At 35.1% G+C, this 26566-nt stretch overlaps 2 protein-coding genes and 1 long non-coding RNA gene across 6 annotated transcripts in view; 2 read left to right on the forward strand and 1 right to left on the reverse strand.

Moving 5' to 3' along the window:
• The window catches only part of LOC105172658 (aspartate--tRNA ligase, chloroplastic/mitochondrial), a 7158-nt gene extending 5296 nt beyond the window's left edge, over nt 1–1862 (reverse strand). Inside the window, 3 exon segments of the mRNA XM_011094175.2 lie at nt 638–747; nt 1133–1276; nt 1408–1862. Of these exon segments, the coding sequence (XP_011092477.1) occupies nt 638–747; nt 1133–1276; nt 1408–1791 (638 nt within the window). The 5' untranslated portion in view covers nt 1792–1862.
• LOC105172659 (pre-mRNA-processing protein 40A) lies at nt 3033–19146 on the forward strand. Of its 4 annotated transcripts, none has more exons than XM_011094177.2 (31): nt 3033–5385; nt 5473–5826; nt 5940–6158; nt 9104–9156; nt 10019–10084; nt 10161–10484; nt 10564–10905; nt 11023–11090; nt 12352–12421; nt 12891–12943; nt 13059–13116; nt 13224–13573; nt 13668–13737; nt 13847–13945; nt 14127–14195; nt 14269–14346; nt 14479–14565; nt 14684–14718; nt 14826–14931; nt 15341–15421; nt 15507–15599; nt 15701–15754; nt 15878–15994; nt 16075–16173; nt 16498–16545; nt 16802–16894; nt 17590–17697; nt 17786–17838; nt 17986–18088; nt 18350–18637; nt 18740–19146. In XM_011094177.2, exons 4-31 carry the CDS (start codon nt 9124–9126, stop codon nt 18890–18892), a joined length of 3198 nt encoding a protein of 1065 aa, XP_011092479.1. In that variant the 5' UTR covers nt 3033–5385; nt 5473–5826; nt 5940–6158; nt 9104–9123; the 3' UTR covers nt 18893–19146. The 4 variants fall into 4 exon arrangements, with proteins under 4 accessions (XP_011092479.1, XP_011092486.1, XP_020552880.1 ...); XM_011094184.2 differs by having other exon boundaries at nt 5473–5811; nt 6107–6158; XM_011094178.2 differs by lacking the exons at nt 3033–5385; nt 5473–5826; nt 5940–6158 and adding an exon at nt 7108–7657.
• LOC110012730 lies at nt 21645–22259 on the forward strand. Its single transcript, XR_002287930.1, has 2 exons — nt 21645–21828; nt 21955–22259. It is a non-coding gene; the product is annotated as an uncharacterized LOC110012730 (long non-coding RNA).

Genomic DNA, 26566 nt, shown 5'->3' on the forward strand with positions numbered 1-26566 from the left:
TATTCTAATTAATATAGTTGTTGTTAGTGAAAGCATAGAACAGATGGGCCTACTTTTTTTCATAAGTTGGCCATAGACGAAACATTGAAGAGGAGTTGAAGTAAATAGAATTTTCATGAAGATTGAAAGTGAAGGGGCAAACTCTTTACTACTAAAACTGAAGTCTCTCATAATGTTACAAAATCATGGTCATTCCTTGTCTCACGACCTCCAACCCTCATTCCCAACAAGAAACAAGCACAGAGCATAAGCAAGATAATATCAATCTTGAACAACATCAAGTAACTTCAATCAATTTTTAATGCCATGAAATGGAAAGCTAAAAATATTCAAACACCAATTTACTTTTCACATCGATAATTTGCAGCTGGCAGAATGAGAGATTCATAAATTATCTTTATAGTGAGAACTGTAGCATATTGACTCATTCATCCAACTGATCAACTCCAGGAATGGCAATATAACTGCAGCGCACAAACTTTAAATGCTGAAGATATACAATTAAAATCTTCACTTGATCATGTACTTTATAGTCAAATGTTTTCTTGAAAAAATAAACATAGAAACAATCTAGGGAAAATTTTACAATTTAGCATACCAATTACTGACCGCAGAGTCAAAATGGTACGAGGATTACCTCAGTCTGATTTCCTCTTTAGTTGAATCTTTGGCATCGTCTGCAGTAGTAACCAAAAAAGGCAACTTAGATCTCACTGCATTCAACACATGGACATGCTCTGCGGCAACCTGGGCGTATAACCAGTGCATGAAACTGATTAAAGAAGTGGTAGTTGATCAGTCTAAACCATTTTCATTAGCTCATGTCTTGGCAAATAACAAAGTACAAAGGACTAGGTTCTCAAGGGAAAGTTCTCTCCTATCCTTCATTTCTGCAAAGAAAATCCCACTGCAGCCTATCGTCTATAATTGATTAACCAGCTCTGAGAAAATAATATAATTTCTTTGCTATTTTAGAGTTTAACCACAAAAGCACGAAAGAGGCCCGTACCATCTTGAACAAAGTTAACCCATTAGATTTTAAGTGCTCCACAAGGAGCCCGGCTGCAAGTAACTTATGCATTTACAAATAAATGCGCCTCAGAATGTAGCAGAAAACCAAGGGAAAATTCACCTCTATGAAGCCAGTCTTCATTTTTTTATTGATTGACTCAATTGGCCGCAGCCTAACTACACCTTCCACTGCGATTACATACTCGAGCCTCAAGTCATTCACAACCAAATGAGCCTCTGGGAACTCATCTGGAAGCGTAGTAACCTGATCATATTTTCAAAAGACAAAAAAGGGAACAAGATGAAAAGAAGAAATCATCAAAGACAACAATCAGAATTAATCGACAGAATAAATGAATGTACAGAGAAAAGGGGGAAAAGTAGAAGAAAATGAACCTGAACAATTCCGGTATGGTCACGGAGACTAAGGAAAGTGAGACCACCATGAACACGGTGGAGGGCCACCCACCCACAAAGGCGAACCCGTCTGCCAACGTCAGGTTCGGACAATTCACCGCAGAAAGCAGTGCGGCCGACCCATTCGAGTGAATTTACATTGGTGTCAGCGGAGGAAGAGAGGGGTTGTGTGGGAGGGGGGACACTGAGAGTTTCGGAAGAGGAAGCAGAAGCAGATACGGAGGAAAAAGCGCGTCTCCGTAGGAGTTCAGACGGAGTCAATTTGGGGCGCCGGAAAGGGAGGAAGAGAAGAGGGAGAGGTATAAGAACGGAGGACCTGGCGCGAAGGGCCACGGCGGGGAGGGAGCGGAGGAGAAGGGACATGGCGAAGGTGGAGAAGAGAGAGAATTAAACAGGCTTATCTTTTGCAATTGCGAGGGTTTAAGGATTCGGGAGAGTTATCCGTTGGAAATCTCGGGGGTCCGATAGTTCAGTTCGGATCCTACAAGTTAACTAAAAGGGTCAAAAATAAATTAATAGTAACTTACGACCAGTTTTTTCATAAATTTAAATATAATTATAATTATACTTATTTAAAAAATTATTTACTTTTTAATTTGAATGAATGATCGACAATTAGTCTAATTTCTTAGTCTCTTGAAACATTTTATTTTTTTAATTAACCAAAATATCCATAACAATTATGAATTACAATTTTATTATTTTATAAATTTTTTTGAATTATTTTATGAATAAAGTGAACAAATTCTTTTATATCCATCTCTGCCAAATTGTAAATATTTAAATGTTTTAAAAATATAAAAAAAAAAGAAAAAGAAAGTTGACAATTTCATTCCAGTCCTCTTCATAAATTGCATAATTTTATCAAATAATACTGGGTTATTGATATTTTTTTAAACAACAAGGGTTTATTCATAATTATCAAATCATTGGAAGCTTGTTGCAATTTTAACATAATTCAAATTACTCGATACTTGATTGGAATCAATCGATAAAAGTTCGTTTAGATTTAATTTGTTAAACTTAACAAACCAAACTTGAACAAAAAAAATTCAATTCGATTAGTGCAAAACAATAAAATGTATTTACAAATATCAAATTAATCAAGCCCGACTCAAATTTGATTTAATTAATACTTGTTATAAGCCCAGTAATGATTTAAATATATTTGAATAATGATATGTTGGATTCGTCAAATCATTTAGAGCTTTTAGTAATTAGTCGCAGTTAACGCTCACGGTACTCACACGCATAGTTTTTTAACTGTAAGTCAAGACAAATACAAAAGTTCTTTTAAATGTAAATAAAATAAAATTATATATCTATGACTTGGAATTCATTTATTATGTAGATAGAATGAGTTGACATAGAAGCATTGACTTCCTATATATTATATTGCATAGTTGGTCTTTGCCATGTTTATTGTAATTCATGGTTAATTGTATGTTTTCAACGAGGAGTATTTGAAATGATCATAATAGTGCTGATTAGAAAGGAAAAAATTAAAAGGGATTAAAGAATTTTATTTAATTTTATTTTGTTTTTATACTTATACTTAAAAATTTGTGCGCGCTTTTGGTGCTAGTATGTACACAAAATGTCAAAATTGTGAAAAAACCTCTGCAGATGGACCACTATTCCCAACGAGAAACATAGTCCACAAAGATAGTGTCAGTCTCCGACGCCATGAACAGGATCGCTTCAATTTCTCCGAGGCACCCGGAGAAGTTTCAGAGGCAAAAATAGTCCGTCAAGTTTGTTAGTGTTTCTTGATTTCGCTTCAGTTTTTCCTCTGGGTTTTTCGTATTTTCTGTTTTCAGGACTGGGTTTTGATTTTGGGTTGTGTGTATGTGGTGAATAATCGGAGTATCTAAGAAGAAGTTCGGTGGGGAAAGAAGGCACAGTTTCTTGTTTGAAATGTTTTCAAGAAAAAAGGAACAATGAGAAAGATCACAGTTCAAAACCGGCAAAACTCCGAAAAGAGATTGTAAGAAATTCATGTTCCCTACGATTTCATCAGCCTCAAAGTTCAGCCCATACCCAGAAAGAAAGTCTTTTTGGAGAGAAAACGGTCTTGTTCGGACCTCAACCTTATTGTCCGATGGAAAAGCATGTTTTCCTATGACTTGTCTTCAATTCATGAAGCTTTGGAGTCAAAACTTGAAATAGACTCTGGTCAGAACCAGATTAACATTGCAGGTTATTTGGACTAAAATTCAGTGTAAAGAGAGGCTATTTCCAATTTCCAGACCTTTCAAGGGGCCAAAGGTTGAGGCGCATTGCTGATTTTGATACTAACTATATGGGTTCAAGTTTAAAGAACAAGGCTTCGTTTTCGTCCCCCTTGTTCTCTATAACACTGCTAGATTTCCATCCTTCCTTGCCTCTCTGTGATCCTAAAACCGATTACTTATCTCCAAGAGCCAAATTTCATCATTAGAAACCGGACCCCAGAATCGAAATTCTCTTGAACAAAGAAAATGGGTTGGATCCAGATGCACTCAAGCAGAAGATAGTGTTATGGCATAAATTATCTCTGAAGACTTTACACAGTCCGAGAATAGTCTGGCAGGGTCCTGACGAAGATTTAAGGAAGAAGGAAGAGCTGGAGGTTTCTTCAGCTGGCATGGTAATAAAAGCAGAGGAACTGAAGAGAAACCTCATTGTTCTGAACCTTATCAATCCTCACCAATCAGTACAACTTTCAATAATGAAATATTTTAGGATAATTTGGCACATAAAGAGGAAGAGAAATTATGGGCCCCTCTCTAGATTAACATTCTTCTCAGTAATTCTGACTTTCTTAATTGCATGTGGAACAATTTCTCTCACCCCTTGTCCCGCCCTCAATGAGCTTGTTCTCAAAGAGGTTGGCTTATCCGATTGCAGTGTTTTAGATGACCAATTAAGAATTATGTTGTTTGCAAAAGTTTAACTTTTATAAGCCAACAAGACATATTGATCAGTTCTCAGGTACAATTTATGTCTTTTATCTCTAAGCTGAATATTGAGATCAGTGAAGGTGGAAAACTAGCTCAGCAATATGATGTTTGGAACGAGGACGACTTTCTGAAGAGTCCAATCAAGGAGGAATTCTTAGAATCTTGAAGAAGACAAGTTTGTGGAGCAAACGTTGTAATAGACTCATTCCAAGAGGAAGCATATGCTGAACCTGATCCAGTGAGATCTTTGAGAAGGAACTCGGCGCACAACATGATGACATGTTAGAAACTGAAGAAATATCCTCTGGAATAGAGCTTGGTAATGCTTGCAAACTGCTGAGAGTGAAAAAGAGGTTGTCTCTTGTATTGCAACTGAACAATCTGGCTAAAAGTTCAATGACGATCAATTAGGCGCTATACTGCAGGATCAGGAAAGTAAAACTGAAGCCAAACTGGGTAATATCTGAAAGACCTACAGTTGAGAAGTTTTGTGGTGTGACAAACATCTTGGTTTTTCTGTCAGCCCTGTTATTACTTTACTGAAGAAAGAAAGCCCAAGAAAAGTTGACTCACTAAACCATTGTATACAAAGTTGGGAGATGCTGGATTCACGGAATTGGAGAATCAGTAGACAAATTTCATAAGCATTCTATCCTGGGTATTCTTTTCTTCTCTCTGGCTTTGTTGGGAGTTGCAACATTAATTTATCAGCACAAGGCAAATTCCAGCTTGGCTGGTGCTTATGGGCAATTTGATTCACTTGTTGGCGCTGAGTGTATTTACCAAGACAAGCCATTTTCTCAGGATTGGGAAATGGAGCTCGATTTGATTGGTGATTACCCTTCAGATATGACAGGTTTGCAAAGAAAGGGATGAGAGGAACAGGTGAAGTTCAAAGCTTGGAAACAAGGAAGTATTCCAAAGGGCAATCATTGGCTTCTTCAACATATCCACGGGCTCACCTTCCTATTCATATGGATGATTCACCACTTTTAAGATGACGCCAATCAAGGATGTTAGTAGAATGCCAACTTCAACTATTAGTTTTTTTGGTCATTAAATATCTCAAATATTTACACTACATATTCTATTAATTTTACAGGCCAATGGAGACAAGGAAATCATAACACCAGTCAGGTGATCAGGTCGAATAACAATTTGTCAGATGTTCGATATAATTTGAGTCGATCTCTTGAAGAAACAGCAGAGTTCTGATGCGAAACCAAATATAACCTAGTTGCTAACTTAGCTTTAGTGCTTCACTGCTTGTAATTTTGCACACTAACATATTGATTTTTACCTAAATCTTTGAATGCCTACCCTTAAGGCATTATTTTTCAGAACTTTGGGATTATTGCTGGGGCTTATTATGCCACAAGCTCTGCAGCCATTGATGTTCGTGTGGCTGATGCCGCGCCTCATTGGATGGATTCTTGACCAGGTTGGCAGTTTCTAAGTATGTGCCAGAATCATTTGTCAAATTAATTAGTTCAAAAGATGACTGCAGTTTATGAGCTTGTGATGCATATCTACATAATTACCATGCTACTTTTGTACTCCTTCATGCAGTAGATACTCGTGAGCCACGCAATCTGGTTCATGTCTGTTTTATGCATTACATCCCTTGCTTCGCAACCTGTTCAACATACTAATGTGTATGGCTACATAACGTCTCTGCTCCTTCCGCGAACATCCTCTTGGTTTGCTTATACAACATGTCATTGGGCCGTGAACAGATAATCATGTGGATTTGGTGCCATCTGCAATTGGAGATGCATCATAATTGAGGTTTCTTCTTTTGCACGCTCAACTTTTTTATCTTGATCTTGCATGAACTTTATATTATTCTTTGTTGGTATTTATAAGTCCAAGTTAAGGTTAAAATTAATAGCCCTGATCGGCTTCATGACAGTATAATTGTCGTTTCTTAACGGCTTTCCTTTTCTGTCAGGCAGTTGTAATCACTGCCCTCTATATCCACCTACAAATAAATGATATTTATATCTGTTGATCTTTCCAGGGCACACAAGCTACAGGAATGAATATTTGTTTCGACTCTAAATAGCTATGTTGTCTTCCTGCTAGACGAGTATGATGGCATCATAGTTGTTTAATTTTGACTTCATAAATTGGCAGGAGCAGTGAATTTTAAAATCTATAGATTCGAAGAATTTTATGATATTGCAGTTAAGGTGCCAAAGGATCGCCTGCTCAATCAATACAAACAAATATATTTCTCCAAATTTACCCTTTTCAACTAGTTGCTTTATGTTGTAGACACCAATCCGACATCCTAGAAAACTCTTTGGGGCGTCTTGGTGTGTTCATGAAACGACATACCTAACAGTTACTTAACTTTTCCATGCACAGGCATGGCTGTAATCTACCGGTGGCTTGAGTATAAGTACATTTTGGTGCCTTGCCTGTTCGTGCTTCTTCCAGGAAAGGCGATATCCCTGCAAAAGATTAGGTTACTCTGTCGGGAGATGACCGGTTTCCTCTAGCTTGTGTATTCTTCCATGAGTTTCCTTACTCATTGTTCCCAGATAGAGGACGGACATTTGTAAATAGCAAGCCGATGAACATTTTATGTTGTATGTATACTCATAATTGAGTTGATTGAATTACATAATTTGAGTGCCTGTTATTGCATTGTTGAAATTCAGCTTAAGGCATTAAAAAAAGAACTCATATTTGGACATAGTACATAGAAGACACATAATCAAGAAACCTTAATACTATTAATACCATTGTCTGAACAATTTTTGGTTATTTTCTTCACAAAGAAAGACCCAATTTTGAGCAACTAAAATCAGGAAAAAATCTTTGAAAATTTAAGAAAAGGGCATTGAGTAGAAAATAAAAAAGAAAGTCCCAAGAAGAAGAAAGCCCAAAAAGAAAAAAAGGAAATGGAAATTTGAATGGAAGAAGAGTGCAAGAACAGAGCAGGTGTATAAAGGCACAATCTCCGCCGCAAGAATGCTGAAAGGGGAAAGCGGAGAGTGATGAAACTTCACGTGGATGGGTTTTTTGTCAGGGCATATATAAATATTCCAGTGGGTTACAGTTTCGTCTCGTCAAGACTGCCCCAAAAACCCACCCAAAAACTCTCTGTCCCATGTTATATATATACCCTCAGAATCATTTATCATTACTACCAAACCTGCGTTACGTTCCAATCCCATTCATCTGCATTAATTGGTCCGCTCCTCTCTCCCTCTGTTATATGTATTACAGCGGCCTGCGGCTGCATTCGCAGAACGGGACCTCTTCTCTTCTGTTCCAATGTAATTCATTTTGACGCTCTCAGCCTTCCAGTTTTCTTGAAATATTGGGTGATGAAAACTTGTTAGTTTTTCACTTTTGAATGTATGGAAACTGCGCTTTTTGTTTTATCATTGGGTTGAAGAGTAGTTCAATTCTTGGCTTCTTGATTGAATTCTTGGTTGGTTTTTTCTGGAATCAAGTTTTAGAAGTGTTCTCTTGTTTTTCTCGGGTAAAAGATGTCTAGAGAACAGCACGTTTTTTCCCCCCTCCAGTTTTTAGTTTCTTTAGGGTTTTCCTTAAAGATGGTGGGTTGTTCTTTTCTTGGTTGATTTCTTTCAAGAATTTGGTTGGCCTGCCAAGGCAGGGTTTAGTTGTTTATTAACTGCTGCACCACTCAGGGATGTTCTTGATTGAATTCAAGTTTTTCAATGATCTTCTTTATGGTTTTTATTGAACTTTAGGATGTAAGAATTGGAGTGAGAATGCAGATTTTTGTTTTAACGAAAAAAATGCACCCCAAGAAGATCATGCGGTTCTTAGATAAAAAGTGGCTATTCTTCTTTCTCTTTGGGTTTCATCCATTTTAAACTGGGACCTGCAGAGGAGGTTTACCTTTCTGGTTTTTTAAGTTACAGCCATCCGGGATGTTCTTGATTGAATTCAAGTTTTTCAATGATCTTCTTTATGGTTTTTATTGAACTTTAGGATGTAAGAATTGGAGTGAGAATGCAGATTTTTGTTTTAACGAAAAAAATGCACCCCAAGAAGATCATGCGGTTCTTAGATAAAAAGTGGCTATTCTTCTTTCTCTTTGGGTTTCATCCATTTTAAACTGGGACCTGCAGAGGAGGTTTACCTTTCTGATTTTAAACTGGGACCTGCAGAGGAGGTTTACCTTTCTGGTTTTTTAAGTTACAGCCATCCGCATATATCTTCAAATAAAGCCTGATTATGCATTAGTTATAGAATTTCTATGGCAAATCAAGGAAACAGAAAGGGCTTGTATGAAAATACTAGGCATGCATTTCTAACTAGGTATTTTATCATTATCACGGATCTGTTTCTTTTGATCCCTTTATTGGTTGTTAGGTATGACTAACTCCATCTTGTTGTCAGCATAGTTCAAAACTTTAATATTGGAACATATGTGGATATTGTTTTGTATGTTCTTTTGGTAGTGGTCATGACTCACAAGGAAAATATGTTATGGTCACCTGTACAACTAAATTAACAGTCGCGTATTGAATTGACAGTTGTTAATGTTTTCATTAAGTGCTAACCGAGGACATAACTTGTCTTAGCCTTATCATTGCTTTATCTGCCACTTTTATCGTATTCTTTCTCACTTCTTGTTTCTTTGCAATGAAACTGAGCTCTTGTGACAATTTGCACATTCTTAATTTATAAAATATAGAGTTTTCTAAAACTAATTTACTAATATTTTGTGTTTTTCATGGTTGTTTCAGAAATTGGTCATTTGCCTGAAATGGCCAATAACTCCCAGTCCACAGGCATGCAGGTATCAAATTTAAAATGCTTTCTTAATAATATAGTTTGATAATGGTTTCTACTTAAGCACATATTCTTGACGTATTTGGTGCACATTAGTTGATTATGTATTATTACATGTGAAGTAGTTTGCCATTATTATTACGTTAACGTGATTAAATGCTATTCCCATTCCTGTAAAAGATAGTTTAGTTATCTAACCATTTATATTTGAAGTATAATTATTATGGTCGAAGCTGCTAATGAAGTAATGTGGCTCATGTATGCTTACATCTAAACATGCACATGCAGGTGTTCGTGCATGTCTTCTGTATGTATTATTGCCTTGGAATTCTAGTGTGGGCATAGACGTTTGACGTTTTTCGTAAGGGGGGTTGACAATTGTGCAATAATAGCAAATAGTGTGGTAGTATAATGCCACGGATATTGTCAGAATTCAATGGGAACGCTTCCGAAGTACTTGGAGTTATGATTTGTCACACATGTCTTATTTGGATACATTTTTCAACTGTGTTTCCTAGATCAAACTTACAACAATTTAATTTGTTCCTCTCTTAACTTGTCAACTATATGATCCATATCATAGAATCCTTAACTTTGTTTTCATACTGTAGCATGATAAAGTGACAGGCTTTGTATTATGTTTCTAAGGAAATTTACAGCTCATAGTAGGAGTGTAAGGCATTATATTCCTTTCTGTTTATCTTCTATTCTTCTGAGGATATCCTGTGTTTTTAGTCAGGTGACACAATACACTTGCTTCTAGCTTTTGTTCTTTCTGGTCTGAAATCGGCTTTCGTCTAACTATTTTCTGTTTCTATGCTTCCTTAACTAATTACTTTTGTCTCCATTTACATGATTATTGGGAAAAGCCTGTTCGGCCCCATATAATTGGTCATGTGGGTCCTCCAAATCCTCTTCCTCCCATGTCAATGCAAGTAAGGTTACTTTGTTTCTAATTTCATATTTTGTTACTGGTAATATCCACACTGTTAATCCATTCTTTTGTTTTAGTTCCGACCTGTAGCTCCACCGCCGCCACCACAACCATTTGTTCCAGTGCCGCCTCAGCAATTTCAGGCAGGTGGACATTCAAACATGGGAATGCCACCACATCCTCCACCAATCCAGTATCCTCAAGCAGTGCCACCTCCACAACAGCAGCCACCCCCTCAAAGACCCAGTATTCCAGGACATGGTCTGCCACAAGGACCACCACTTCCAGCGCCAGATTTCCAGCCCAACAGACCTGTGATGTCTGCTCCTCCGCAGCCTCAAATCTCCAATAATTTCATGCCTAGTTTTGGTGGTCCCAGAATTTCTCATGTGTCATACAGTGTAATCCTTTTTCTTGGCTCTATTAGTTATGAAATTGGTCTAGCTAGCAAAATTTATATCCTTGAACACTTCTGTTTAGTTATCCTCGTCATCTGGTGGCCAACAACAAATCAATGTGGTCTCCACGGCACAGCATCTACCGATGTCCCAGACAGAGGCTCCCAACTTTCCCGCTGTTGGGCAACCTTGGTATCCTACTGGAAATCAGAATGTGCAACCAGTTTTGCCTATGCAACAACCTGTGGAACAAAGTGCTGGGGAACAAACATGGTCTTCAACTGTGACCCAGAACATAAAGCCTGTCACTCCTTTGCAGCAGAATGGTGAGCAAAATGCTGGGACGCAACAATGGTTTCCAAGTGGGAATCAAAATGTGCAATCTAATACACCTCAGCAGAATGAGGAACAAAGTGCTAGCATGGTCAGTCTAATGAGAATTTACAGAAGTTACTTAAATGTTTTTGTGATTAATTGTGTTCTGCCATATAACCTCATTTCTATCAGAAATAAGATTCTACATGTTTTTTTTTTATTTCAGGGGACGAATACTCTGCCTGACCTAGCCAAAACAGATTGGAGAGAGTACACCTCTCGTGATGGGAAAAAGTATGTGACTGTTAAGCTAGTTAAATTGTGATTTCAAATTTGATTGGAATTCCCTCTATCTTGTATTAAATATTGCTGTTCTGAGCCGGATAGCGACTCCATGTATGTATATGATTATGTCTCTACAACTTGAGACAGCACTCTGATAGCTTCTGCACAAAATGGAATTACCTCATAAGAGCAGTTTAACTGTTTATTTTATCATAGGAATAACAGAGTAACAAATTATGCTTCACGTTTTCATTTCATCCACGGACTATACGCCTCTTGTTCTTTGAAAGCAAATACCTTTTTGATCAATTTGTGGAAGGAGAGACATGCATTTACATTTACGTGTCATTATGAACCATTATATGCATGTTTCTTACAGCTCGTAGTTTTTTTCTCTCTTCTAGGCAAAGGATCTGTCTGTTGGGTAAGCAATAGGATCTCTCTTTTCTTGAACATGTATGGTGGGTTTTAGTGGTCTTTCTGGCGAGCTTGATATTCTTTACTAGTAAACTATAACATTGGTTTCTGGAAGCTTTGCCGTGAAACTCCTCTGAACGATAATCATTATGTTTCTTTTAAGTTTAACCAGGAAAGAAACACATGCCAACTTTCAGGAACATGCTGCCCTTAAAAGCGTACAGCCATTTTTGTTCCTTCTCTCTACATGATATGCGAAAGAGCGTTAGAGAATTCACATCTATGTTTCTTTAGGATTTTAACCATGACGCGTGGAGGCACTGAATGATCTAAAACGAGGCACATGGATTTTTCGATGTACTGCCTTTCATTGTCAATCAGTTTTTCTTGTCGTTTACTTCTTCTCTATAATTAAAGTTGACTTGGGTAATTACTAGTTTCTTGCAAGTCGTGGAGGAGCTTGCGTAGATAAAATTTGTAGCCTTGTTGAAGAGAATAAATATAGTTACTTTTAATGCTGTATATGCATTAATTGCTGTTTCTTTTTTTTATATACATGGTGCATATTGGGTTCTGTATCTTTGATCGTTTGCATTTTCTCTCTAACGAGGAGAAATATGGTTTGACATGTGGTGATGGGTTAACAATACTCCAGGAGAGATGGTGAAGTTGTAAGCGAAGCTGGAGTATTTACCCAAAAAAAGGACGTTTTCAAATTTAAATCTCTAGTCTTTACCAAGAAGTAGTTATAAAACACATGTTTTATTGAGAAAATCATGATAAGATCCTGTTTAGATTCCTGTCCTACTTCTGTTATTACATTTGTTAATATTATAGCACATGTAAAATGCAGATACTATTACAACAAAAGGACAAGGGTTTCTTCATGGGAGAAGCCTTTAGAATTGATGACGCCAACTGAGGTGAGTCAACAGTTGACCTATGCTTTAGATACCATGTTTCTGTTATGCATTGTCTTTATTGTGCTGGTACTAGCACGAGATGTTCCTTCACTATCTTTTCTTTGACACAAATGTCTATGACAACTTTTTCTTACTCTTGAAATAAGATATATTAATATTAAGTGAAAATAGAAATATATACACTTTATATAACTTGGGTCAAGGGGCAGACCTTCAACTTGGCCTATTATTCTTATACTGCATCGGCATTCAAAGTTTTTGCATCATTTACTAATACTTAGTTTCTCTAGTTCGTATGTCTTATGTGAGTTTGTAACAAGTAAATTTAGAGAATATTAATTATTTCTTTGGTGCATGAAAGTCTGCATAAAATGTAATGCTATACATTGAAATGACACATTCCTTTCCTGGAGTTTGATATTCTCCTGCTTTTTTGCATGTGCCACTGATTCAGCTTTTATGACTGCAGAGGGCTGATGCATCTACTGACTGGAGAGAAATCACTACTCCTGAGGGAAGAAGGTGTTTGTATTAATAGTTTTCCAGTGTTTGAGACTTTCTTCTGTTGCAGTTGTAAAAGATCCTATATCTACATTGTTTACATGAATTATGCTGACTCTCTTAGATTTTACTACAGGTTTTACTTTAATAAGGTGACCAAACAATCAAAATGGGCTATTCCAGACGAAGTCAAGGTATTTAATCTGATCAACTAGATATATATCATGTAAAGTATCAACAGAGAACTATCATGACTTTTGCTAGGCTATTCATTGTTTAACACTCATGAACTTGTGTATAGTTGGCTCGTGAGCGAGCTAATATGACTTCAAGTGAAGGGACACCGACAATAAAGGATGTAAATTCATATGCATCTGCTGCTGTTTCTGTTTCTGGGACCGAAGTAGCAAACCACAATGCAGATAATTTATCTTTCTCAGCTCCAGAAATGGTGTCAAGCCCAGTTTCTGTTACACCTCCTGTTAATCCTGAACTTGCAGCGGCTTCTGGATCATCAAGCATACAAGAGGAGGTTGCTAATTTAAAATCAGATGCAACTGGAGTGCACACTCCAGGGGAAATTGCCACATCAACAGTTGTGTCAGACCCTCCTGTGCCCGTTGCTATGGCCACTTCCATGTCTACACCAATGTATCACATGTTTCCTTTTACTTATTGATGTTATGCAAGGAGTCTTTGTGATTGGTTGTAATAATGGCTTGCTTTCAATGCTGTTTCATTTCAGGAGAATCTCCAATAAGTCGCCTCAGGATGCTGCACCTTCTTCTGTAGACACTTTTGCAGAGAGTGTAGAGGTTAACATGTGGCTTCTGTACTCGTTCTATTTCTTTTTTTTCTCCTTCACTGAGTAGAAAAAGATGCATTTCTTCACTGCCATTATATTAGTCATTCATTCATCTGCAGGGAGCCGATACAAGTGCAGGAATTTCTGGAAGTGGAGGCAACAATGCACCAGAAGTGAAAAAAGTAGAGCATGGACCTTTAGTCTATGAGAGTAAAGAGGTATAGCTGATTGGCCAGTGTCTTGTGACTTAATTAAGTATATGGTAACTTTGCTCAAGACCTTAAGTTGAATAAGGAAAAGACCATTAAGAAAGTTGCTTGTTAATCATTTATCTAAGTCGACATGATTGCAACTTGTCTCTTCCTCTTCCTCTCATTCTGTCCTTGGATTTTTACTTAGGGGGCAAAGAATGCTTTCAAAGCTCTATTGGAAACAGCAAATGTTGGGCCTGACTGGAACTGGGACCAGGTCTGTTGCTTCTTCTTTACAATTTCTAGTTATTAGTCCGAAATCTATATACATAAATAATAAATATAAGCAGGCTATGAGAGTGATAATAAATGACCGGAGATATGGTGCACTGAAAACTCTTGGAGAGCGAAAGCAAACTTTCAATGAGGTAAATCCTTATGATCACAACAATGAAGTTGTTTTGATGGTTATATTCTGTTACTCATGTCAAATAATTGCCAACAGTTGTGTTCTACTTTGAGCATATGATTATTCATTGTGTTTATGATCTCTGTTTCAGTTTATTGGGCAGAAGAAGAAACAGGAAGCTGAAGAGAAACGAGCTAGGCAGAAGAAAGCAAGGGAAAATTTCAAGAAAATGTTACAAGTAAGTTGATTTTTTGCTTTGTCATTATGCCAAAAGCATGTCTAATCACATATCTTGAGGAAAAAAGAAGATATTATTTATGCTTCACTCAAATGTCTGTGGCCTTTGATATACCCAGGAATCTAAAGATCTGACGTCATCGACGAGATGGAGGTCTGTCTTTGTCTTTGTCTTCGTCTTCTTATGAGTGTGTACAAATGGGCATGTATTTTTACATGGTTGTCATCTGTTATATATTAACTTCTTGGACTACTGTTCAGCAAAGCAATATCTATGTTCGAAAAAGACGAACGTTTTCAAGCTGTTGAACGAGCTAAAGATCGCGAAGACCTCTTTGAAGACCATTTAGAGGAGCTTAAGAGAAAGGTAATTTACTGTTCTCTTAGCTAGTAAGCAGATTTAGGCGGATGTCCAAGCTCCCAATTGCTGGTTTGACTAATTTGTCTATTATTGGCTAGGAGTTCTTTATATTAAAGTTTTGTTATTTATTTTTTGTATTGCTTTTTAGTAAATTTTTCTATTTTGGGGACATTTGTATCTGAATGTTCTTTTTTATTTATACTCAGTAAGCACCCTTGAGCATATACTGGGCTGTACGTAAGTGTGGGAGAATTTTCTTATCTTAATTGATGCCATCTGAAAGTGTTCTTTTTGTTACTTCTGATATTTCATCTCTGAAACACCCAAGTCCCATTCTATACTCTGAGAGATTAGATTGGATGCAACTCTTTCAAACCTCTGACCTTTTTGCTTACACATTGTTTATCTTGATTAGGAACGGGCAAAGGCTTTGGAGGAGCACAAACGTCATAAAGCTGAATATTTGGAATTTTTAAAGTCTTGCGACTTTATCAAGGTGTGCTGCTTCGTTTATATTATTTTTACTCCAATGCTTTACCAACAGATACTGTATTTGCTTCTATATTACCTTATTTACTCAGGCAAGCAGTCAATGGAGAAAAGTTCAGAATCGCTTAGAAGCTGATGAGAGATGTTCACGCCTTGAAAAAATAGAACGCTTGGAAATCTTCCAAGTAACACTTATTCTGCATTTCGATAAAATTATGAATCAAAACATCTGCAGCATGATAATTTTCAGATATGTGGTTAGTATAGTTGAATTGGCATGTTTCAGGAATACATACGAGATCTAGAGATGGAAGAAGAAGAACAGAGGAAGCTGCGTATGGTAAGTTACTCATGGATTTCCTATGGTAGTCTGGATTATTAGCATGTTCTCAGTTCTCTCTATATTTCTCTGTCTGTCTATCTCTGCTTCCCCTTACAATAAAAAAACATGCACAACAAATAGGAGGAACAGAGGAAAGCAGAGCGTAAAAATCGTGATGAGTTTCGGAAGCTGATGGAGGAACATGTTGCCGGTGGCATTCTTACTGCCAATTCTCATTGGCGAGACTATTGCATGAAGGTTCTGTTCTGTTTCCTTATCCGCATGGTTGGACGAAAATATTCTTTTTGCTTTCTGTTTGAACTTCGACATGATTTTAGGTTAAAGATGCCCCTGCCTATCTGGCTGTATCTTCAAACACCTCAGGGTCTACTGCAAAAGATCTCTTTGATGATGTTATAGATGACCTTGAGAAACAGGTAGTTGAAGTTGGCTATTCTTACTTTTGTATTTCTTTCTCTAAAAGTATCTATGTTTTGAGAATTGATCTAGAAATTGTAGAATAGACCGATAGTCTCACATCATTTTGTTGCTATTGCTATTGCTATTTCTTATGTGTCATTCCTATCTGGTTTAGTTAAATAATCCAATCACACATTTAATCACTTTTTATCCTATCATGCATATATCCCATGCAAAAAGTAATTTACAATTGTAGTCTGTCAAAATGATTACTTCTGTTCTTTCTCCTTTCACTTTGACATAATGCCATAATAAGTATTTGTTTGATAATTGAATTGCAGTATATGGAGGATAAGGAGAGAATAGAGGAAACAATAAAGAGTGTAAAGGTATTAAAATGTCTTCTTCGTTTTGGACCGACTGACACGTTGAATTGGAGAATGAATGAGCTTGACTACCTTATTTGCCTCTTTCTAATTGCGCACGAAAAAGCTTCAGGCTATCTGATCCGTAAATGATGTCAATTGAACCTCTCTCCTTTAATCTTCCCTAGTACTAATTATTACAGTTAACTAACGTCCTGCTGGCAAATCATAGTGTACCTATGTTCTAACAAATCAATTTACAAAACCTGCATGGTGCCAGATATCCTTGTCAATGAACTGGACTTTTGAAGACTTCAAGGGTGCGCTCCCCAAAGAGATTAGCCCAAAACCAATATCGGATATCAACTTGAAGGTAACATTTTCCTCTTGATAATCATTTCTATGCATGATAATGTCAAAATTATGCTTCCATAGAACATGAGAAAAAATTGTGATGCATGTTTCCCACCATAACTTTTAGTACCTACTGTTTATTTGTTTTGGATATTGAAAACCCGTGGAAGCAAGAGAGTACATTCGAAGCACTGGTTATAGTATAAATCAGTCCCCAGGTATATGTTTTTTAGTCCTACGCTTAAGTCTAAATTTGTCCAGACATGCATGATAAAAGTTCCTATATATTCTCTTATGTCCATTATATTGGTGTAAGGTTAACCAAAGATATGTGACAACTGACAAGGTTATCCACTGCTGGTTGAAAGTACAATACCAATTCGGTTTACCAATGGGTTGGAGAGTGACCAAAATTACTTTCCTGCTAAGCTTGTTTTATGGTGCTCACTGCCATAGTAGTTAATGGCGCACTAGGGCGCGCGCCATGGCGGGAGGCGGGAGAGGCAAATTTGGGTTATCGTTTTTGTTGAATGCCTTCATTTATACATAGATCTTGTATCAGATTGATTCAGAGCAAGTAGAATTTGGGTGTGTGTGTGCGCGCGCGCGTAAACACACACCCACTCTCAAACTTATTCATGTTATGGTTTTTATGCATTTACTTATCTCCTCTTTTATATCTTGAAAATCTGATTTATAAGTCACTGTTTGCAGCTTATCTTTGAGGAGTTACTAGAAATTACCAAGGAGAAAGGAGAAAAGGAAGCTAAGAAGCGTAAGCGTCTAGCTGAAGATATCTATGAATTCCTTTTTACTTCAAAGGTATACAGAGCTATGAGTTCATCGGCAGATCAGTTGCTTTTGCTTATCATTTTTGTTCTATGTATCTTTAACTTGTGCTTTTAAATAGGAAATAACATCATCTTCAAAGTGGGAAGACTGCAAACCACTTGTTGAAGAGAGGTAAACACTTTATCTGCTGACCAATTATCTAGAAAATGTTGGGTTTTTCTCAAAATGTTGATGAACTGTTTCTGCATTGTTTACTTGGGTGTTTGGTGCTTAATCCCCACCAGCTTTACATATCGAGTTAAATATGTCCTTGGACAGGTTCATAGGGGAAGAGAGCTTTTTCCGAGAAATCTTTGATAAGGTCATTATTGAACTTAAAGAGAAGGCAAAAGGGAAGGAGCGCAAGCGAAAAGAGGAAAAGGTATGCAAATCTAGCTTGATTATCTTTTGCCATCTCTGGCTTGCCATTAGAAGCATTAGCCATCCGTTTCCCAATGTGCTGAAGCTTAGCAACTTCATTGTGTGAATGTTGCACAAAATTCAGCACACCAGTTATGTTAATTGCTCTGCTCTCTGCTGTATAAGTCCTTAACTGTGTCTTCATCTAGATACCTCGGATTTCTATTTATATTATTTGAAAATTTGTAATTCTAAATTGCTAAAAGAACTGGCCATTTTGCAGGCTAAGAAGGAGAAGGAGAGAAAGGATAAGGAGAAGAAGGAAAAGGAGAGAAAAAATAAAGACAGAGGAGGTGAGAGCAGAAAGGGTAAAGAGAGATATAAAATAGACGAGACAGATAGTGATGAATCCGAGTCTTACAGTTTGGAAGAGAAGAAAAGGTCAAAGGAAAGGAATAAGAAACATCAGAAGCGAAGAATGGGTTCTTTTGATGATACGAGTTTGGATGATGATGAGAAAGACCGGTCCAGGTCTCATAGACACAGCTCAGATTCCAAAAAGCCCAAGCAGGTATCTTCATTTATCTGACTTTTTATACACGTCAAAAGCATTAATCCTTCAGCTCGTGTACGGGAATAACATTTTTAAGATGTAAATCTTTTAATTCGACAGAAGGAGAAGGAGAAACAAACATGGAGTTCGGAAGCGGATTCTGAAAGCCAAAGCAAGAGACACAAGAAGGACCATTGGGATGCCTCTGATAAGAATACTGATCACGAGGAGAATAAAGATGGGGAGTTTGGTGAGGATGGAGAGGTCCAGTAGCATGTACTTGCTGGGGTGTTCAGTGTTGACAAGCTCGCTTGCCGATTTATTTATGTGATATCGGTTAGATCTATTTCCTTCTCTGTGTACTAAATTATAACCCCGAAGAGGTTAGTTTTTCTAAATCTGGTCCTCAATCTATATAGAAGCTTGAAGCTTAATTATACAGTTTACTTAAAATTTGAACAGTGATTGCAACTTCTATTTTTGTGGGGATTTTATTTTATTTAAACAATGATGGTTGTTCAGCTGTATCTATATTTCCAGGTGCTTCATGTACTTTGTTATTTTCCTTGGTGCATGCTTGATCAATGCAATGCTCATACTGTCATATACTACACAGCACTTCTAATTTTCTATTTGCATATTTGGTTGGTGCGATGTGTATATACTTTCAAATGGTTGGTGCATTCTTTTCTTACTGCCGAGCATTTTTCAGTTATTCAGAAACAGTGAAAATTTTGGTGGGTTGAAATTATCTGCCGACTCAAGTCAGAATTTTGCTTAGGATGATAGTACTGGAACACATTTACTCTTTCTTTGGGCGATATCTGTTTCATAGATGTGTTTGTTTTGAGAAAATGCAATAGCTAGTTCTTAAGATGATCATCGTGTTGGAACACTTTTACCATTTCTTTGGGCAATATTCGTTCGGACCTGCACTTACGTCTGGTTACCTACGTCTGCGTTCGTGCTGTAGAATTATGTTGTTGGTAGTTTATGACAAGAATGGTTGCAATAGGGATATGTAACAACTTGAATTTTGTTTATGATTAGTTTTTGGTGTTTTATGAATGTAGAAGAGAGAAATATTTGTTTGTACGACTGCAGATAGGACTCACTTTGGGATAGCTGAGGGTGAGGCATTCAAGTAAAAGCGTGTTTTCAGCTACTCTGGATTATTCTAGATGATTTTGAATAACTTCTCTGGTCTTGATGTTTCAGTTTAATCATTTACAATGATTTCTCCTGAAATTTGGTACAATTATGAATACTTCTCGTTGTTTGAAAAATTACAAATACTCCCTGATATTTGATGAAATTATGTAATTCTTGGATGGAGGTATAAAATTATCAATTTTGTCCTTATTGTATTTTTTAAAAAAAATTAAAAATTTGTAAAAAAAAATTGGATGGATTTTGGATGGAAAAAATTTAAAAATTATAAGACAAATTATCCATTTAGTCCATAAAAAATTACAAAATAATAAAATAATTAAAAGGGTATTTTGGTCAGTTCATCATAAAAATAGATGAAAACTTAACGAATTGGGCTAATTGTTAGACAACTGTTAAAATTAGGGGTATTGGTAAGTTTTCTAACAACAAGTGTGTATACGTAATTATGTCAAACTTAAGGGGAAGTAATTATAATTTATCTTAATAATAATAAATTTTTGGTGCTATGTCAGATTCTAGAAGAATAAAATTAAATTTTTGTGGGTAATAAATCCCAACCATATAATAAACAATAGATAGAGATGAAAGCTTGAAAAGTTAAAATACCAATTAAATTTTTAAAAAATAGATAATTACATATACACTCCTGATTTATCGTCTATTATACAAATCATTAATATTTTTTAAAAAATTATATTTACACCCACTAAAAACGATAACACCAATATACAAATTATCTCTACTTTTTGAAAAATTAAACGTACACTCTTTAGAAACATTAATATATTACATAAACTATCTCTGTTTTTTATTATCATAGATGATTTATGTAATTATACAAAGAATATGAACTATTTATGTAAATAAATCATAGATAATGGAGTGTGAAATGTAATTATTCCTAAAAAGAAAAAAAGCACATAATATTAATGAAATTAAAGGCATAGAAGCTTCTCCCAAAATAATGTATATCTACGCTCTTACTTTTCATCTTCAAACCAACCCCACCATTATTTATATTTTAATTGTCAACTCTCCCTACTTTTCCATCCCCAAAATACATAAATAAAATAAAGATAATTTTATTTTCATTTAATTTAATTTACGTCATGGGCTTTTAAAATATATATATATATATATATATATATATATTTCAAGAATGAAAAATTATTATGTGTGTGAAAGTGAATATTTTATACGTGTGATCTATATACGTACAGCGGTATGATACAATATGTGATATTAATTCATAATAGAAGATTCGAACTTATGTTGAACAAATTAAAGAAGTATAATTTTCAATTTGACTCAATTTATTTAATTTAATTTAATTTTTATAGTATGATCCGGTTCATTTATTTTTCCATTGAAATGAGTTGTAGGCTTAATTATTTTTGTCACGGGTCTGGTTTTACGATAAATAGTAAATCAGAAATTAAGGTTAGGAATGGTACAACGTACAACTTGGAAAACATTCCACGTCTCGTGATCAGGTCTATATTATGTGAACCAAATTATAGTAAAAATTCGCTAACTTTTATTAGAAAATAATTAATTTTTTCGCATACGTAGTTTACAAAGATTAAACTTGACAAAAATGACGATTACATCATTCAGCCCATCTAGTTTATTTTAATAATTATTATAATTGTGACTTTAGTAGTAATAATTATTACTTAATTATTAGTTATTGTTAATGTTTATAATCAATATTACAGTTTATGACACTACTGTATTATTTACTTTTATTGTTGTTGTTGTGTCACAAAATATTACAACGGGTTGTCTCCGGTGCATCAGTAAATGACAGAATTGCCCTTCCCTTCCCTCCTATAAATTCACTATAATTCCCTCACTTTCCTCCTACATATTCAACTCCACAGTTACACAGCCAGGTCTTAAACTCGACCATGGCAAGAATCACCTCCCTTTGCGTGATCACAACCCTCCTCCTCCTCTCTCTAACACTATCCCGGTCCCTCGCCCGACCGGCCCCCTCGTTCCACGACGTTACTCCCATGGAAACTCACAACCAGGTACGCATCCTACCTATGTATTTCTGTCCAAATCAGATGTTTCAATATTGCAAATCTCATGTTATATTTAATATACAAACGTCACGTGTATAAAATCTTATTTGCAAATAATTATATATGGTGCAGAAGGTGAGTGTGGAAGGAGATGTGTGTGAGGGAGAGGGCGAAGATGAATGCATGATGAGAAGAACACTTGAAGCCAACCTTGACTACATCTACACACAGAGACAAAAGCAACCATGAGGAATTTTCCACTTTTTTTTCATACTATATACGTACCTATGTGTATTCTTGTCGATCTACTACGTACTTTTTTGTCTTCTGCATAGTTTATTTTGCCTACGTATACAGGGTTTTTCTTTATATACGTGATATGTATCTGTAGAGTACGTTAGTCGTTTTTAATTAGAAAATCTCTTTTTTGTGTATCATTCGGATGGTAATTCTATGTTAGTCCTAATTTTGGTATAGTATTAAACAATACGTACACCTCCCCTTGTATCTTATTACATATATATATCGTATTATTACACAGTTCTTATAATTTAATCGTCAATAATCAGTATATTAATTATCAATATTAAACACTTATAGCTAACATCAATTGCTATTAGAATAGATCTGCAATAACATGTCGATATCGAGCCCTTAATCTCATGATCATGATACCTCAACTTTGTGTACGCATTCAAAGTCGTTTATTTAGCTCAATGGTTGAGAACTAGTTGTTCAAGTGAGAAAGTCGTAAACTCAATTTTCTTTATCTGCACGGAAAAAATATTGATGGGTAATTTATAAGTATCGACATAAATGACTATTCCCCATAAAATCTATCTTGATTCATAATGATGTATATACATGTTGGTTCATAGCACATATGTATGTATGGTGAAAGCTAGATGACCATAAGACATGCCAATAGAACTTTCGGCGCAATAGCTGTCCAATTATTAATGTAGCATGCAACACATTTGGCGTCCTGTTGCACGACGTATTGTGCTTTGGTTTGCATATAAACTTCACGTTTTGGGTTATTATTATTGAAAAATTGTGTCTGATTATAAAGAAGAGATTTTGAGGGTTATAAGCTGTTTAAACTCTTTGTATGCAATTAATATGAGGATGCTTGCCTACATCATAATTTTTGGAATAAAACATCAAATTTTAATTGAATAATTTTTTATTTTTTTATTTTGAAAAAAGGAGATATTTTACATTTCTCTAATAAGTGGTTTTGGTTAAATTTTGCGAGTACAAGTAATAATGGTAAGCAATGATGGATGCATCTGTATCTGTATGTGGTGCTGCCTTTTGAGGGAGCAATTAATATTCATATGGGCATCAACTGTATGTATGACCCATCTACCAGTGAAGCATGCACCATAAACATAATCATCATCATCATCATATGCAGACAATCAAATCATATCCACTCCACCAAAGTTTACTACCAATAATAACAATTGCCCCCACATTTATCCCATGATTAAATTTAATTTTGTCTATTTGCACATTTATTTCTTTTTCACTAAGCACATAATTAAATAATTAATTAATTATGCATATATATATATATTCATTACACACATTTTTGTACAGATTTTATTATTTAGGTTCAATTTCGCTCGATAATTGTATAATTGACTATAAGATAATTAATTATGATAGAATCGATTTTGGAAAAAAAAATATGCTGGTGTTTGAATTCATAATTAATTATGTAAATAAAGATTGGAATTAAATTTAAAAACTAATATTATTTTTAAGGTTATAAATTAATGAAGGAATTAAAAAAATATAGAATGGATTTATTAATAAAGAAGCAATCAAACATACCGGTATTAATTTTGTGCTGGTAAATAGGAAATAATGGCTAGACATTGTAAATAATTAGCCTATTACATCTACAACTACTAGGATTTGAAACCCAAACATCTATTGACGATGTCTTAGTTTCATGGTTGTGGATGAGGTTTTATTATAAGTTTTTAAGTCATAGATTCGAGTTCTACCGATATGTATTTGTCAATATTGTGTTATTTGATGTGAGTTTATTATAATTTATATTTTAATTTTTTTGTTATATTAAATTACATCAATATATATATATATATTTGAAGTGAAAGCGATACATTATTATTTTTTGGTAAATGTAAGTTTTATTAATAAAACAAGATCGTACAGTACAACAGTGCTCAACTGGTGGTTTCTCTCTCGACAAACCAAAGGCTACGCCATAATCTATATAACGCACATGAACTAATAAAACAAACACTTATTAGAATTAGATTTATCATATAATTTGTTATTTTTCTTAAACTGTGTACTAAATTTGATATCAAATGTAATGTATTTATTATGTAATTAGTTCAAGTCTGATCAAAACTAATTCAAACTAAATTTTTCTTTTTGAAGAGAGAGTCGTTTCTAGTTTGAACAAAAATATAATTTAATAATAAATATGTTATATTTATCATATAATTAATTCAAATTTAACGAAACTCAACTTTTATATAGAATTTTGCCGGTCAATTGAGTCTAACCTACTTGAAACACAGCCACTTTCTGCGAACCAACGGCTAAACCGGTAAACTACCCTAATGCAGCAATGCTTATCATCGTACCTGCCACGCTTGTCTCAGGGTAATTATTCTGTTTTTCATATACAATTTAATATATTCAAAATATGAAATATTAATTAATTAAACATATTAACAGTTTTCAAATTTAAAAAAAAAATAAATAAATCAAATATTATTATTATGAAATATAACATCCACCAATACTATTTTTTCTTAAGAAAAAGTAAAAATATATTAATCGCCTTGAAACATAAGTTTTCTCCGAGTCCTAATAATTGTTTGGGCATTTATTTTATTTTATGTAAGTTAATAATAATTGATTATTTCATTATTCTTTGCGATATGATTGTCACAGAGGATTATATTGATGTATTTATTAGTTTATTGAAATATTGACGTGGCGATGAAATTATCATTTTATAAGGGTGAATTACAACGGGTCATAATTATAAATACTCCTTCATTTTTTGAAAATTTACAAATACCCTTTGAAATTATGAATACTCTAACAAATACTCCTTTGTAACAACTGATTGTAAGGAGGTATTTATAATTAAAGAAAATATTTATAATTTATTAAAATATGAAAAAAATACTTTTAATTATGACAAATTTCAGGAAATTTGTTACGATTTATCATTTGTATAAAAAAAACAAAAAAGAAAAAAGAAAAGGAGTCCTCAAAGTAATAATTTGTGGGCCATGTTTGGACCAGTTGGATTGGCTTGGGCTTATTTCAAAATCTGCTTGACCCAAAATATAGCCCAGTTCAGTGGTCTGGGCCCTTTTGAAACCAAAAGACTAAGTAAAACGAGCCTCACTAATTTCAAGTAAAGAAGGAATCGTTGTCTTGTGCAACACTATAATTCCCATTAATATAAATATATATTTATTTTGTAACAATTTCTGATTTTTTGTTTCTTTGAATATATATAATACACTACTATCCACAGTGTCCTAGAATCCCCCCCCCCAACCATCCATCAAACACGATCTGATTTTTAGAACAATGATATATATCATTTAATTTTAATAAAAAAATATGTGTCAATTATTCATAAACTTGGCATAACATTAATATTTCTAAAAAAGGAAGGCCCACGAAGCCGAAGGAAGGAACCCAACAAGGTCAGGTCCTCTGAGCCAACCACCCCATGACCTAAGGATCCACTCGAGGAGCCAGATTAGGCTCGAGAGCCCTTGTAGCCCACTTGCGTAGCAACTGACCTATGCCTGAGGGGACCGACCACCACATGGGAGAGCTCTCGCATAAACCAACTCAGTCAAGACGTCCACCAACTACCAGATGAGACTCTTGAATATCTAGGAAGTTTTTCATTTTAAATCTTGTGAAATTTAAATTTAATGATTTCGAGTTGGACTATCTGAACGAGCAACTCTTTACTCACACCAAGCATGAAAACGAAATCGAATGGGTGAGAATGAAAACGAAATCGAATGGGTGAGAAAGAGAAGGGATGCTTGTTGAGTTCCTTCTCAAGGTAAGCAGCTTATGCAATATTTGAAGAGTGTAGAAGATATTAGTTGAAGAAGAGTCATCAAAAGTGTATTCAAGAAAGGTTCCTTCTGGGGTGGGGATGCTGAGGGAAAGAAGCAAGAAATATCACACAATGTGAATATGAATGAATACCGCCACCAAATATCAAACCCACTTGCACCCGGACCCGGATGTGTTCTGTTCTCCCCCAATAACACTCTCTTCTAATGTACAAACTACAAAGTGCTCATCTCACATTTCAGACTACTATTTGGGCTAAAAAAATAATCAAATTATTCGATAATCGATTGAATCGATTGATAAAAATTTATTTAAATTTGATTTGTTAAATTTAATAAATCAAATTTGAACAAAAAAATTTATTCTGTAAACTTTTGAACTCGGCTCGAGCTTGATTCGGTTAATGCAAAAATAGTAAAATATACTTAAAAATATTAAATTACTCTAGCTCGACTCGAGTTTGATCCAATTAAAGCTCGTTTGAGCCCAACTAGAATAATAATCAAACCAAATTCAAACAAAATTTTTTGAAGCTCAATAGTAATTCAAGCAAGTTTGAACAATAATGTATTCGGCTCGACTCGAATCATTTACACCCCCTAACGACCATTAACATATTCGGAATAAATTTCTTGAT

Source organism: Sesamum indicum, linkage group LG10 (assembly GCF_000512975.1).
Source record: "Sesamum indicum cultivar Zhongzhi No. 13 linkage group LG10, S_indicum_v1.0, whole genome shotgun sequence".
NCBI lineage: Eukaryota > Viridiplantae > Streptophyta > Magnoliopsida > Lamiales > Pedaliaceae > Sesamum > Sesamum indicum.

Excerpts from the sequence above, each read along its gene's own strand:
- LOC105172659 (XM_011094177.2), top strand. The coding sequence starts at position 9,124 with ATGGCCAATAACTCCCAGTCCACAGGCATGCAG. Across the intron at positions 10,085-10,160 it reads TTCCTCCCATGTCAATGCAA|TTCCGACCTGTAGCTCCACC; the intron begins GTAAGGTTACTT and ends CTTTTGTTTTAG. Across the intron at positions 15,422-15,506 it reads AGTCTTGCGACTTTATCAAG|GCAAGCAGTCAATGGAGAAA; the intron begins GTGTGCTGCTTC and ends TTATTTACTCAG.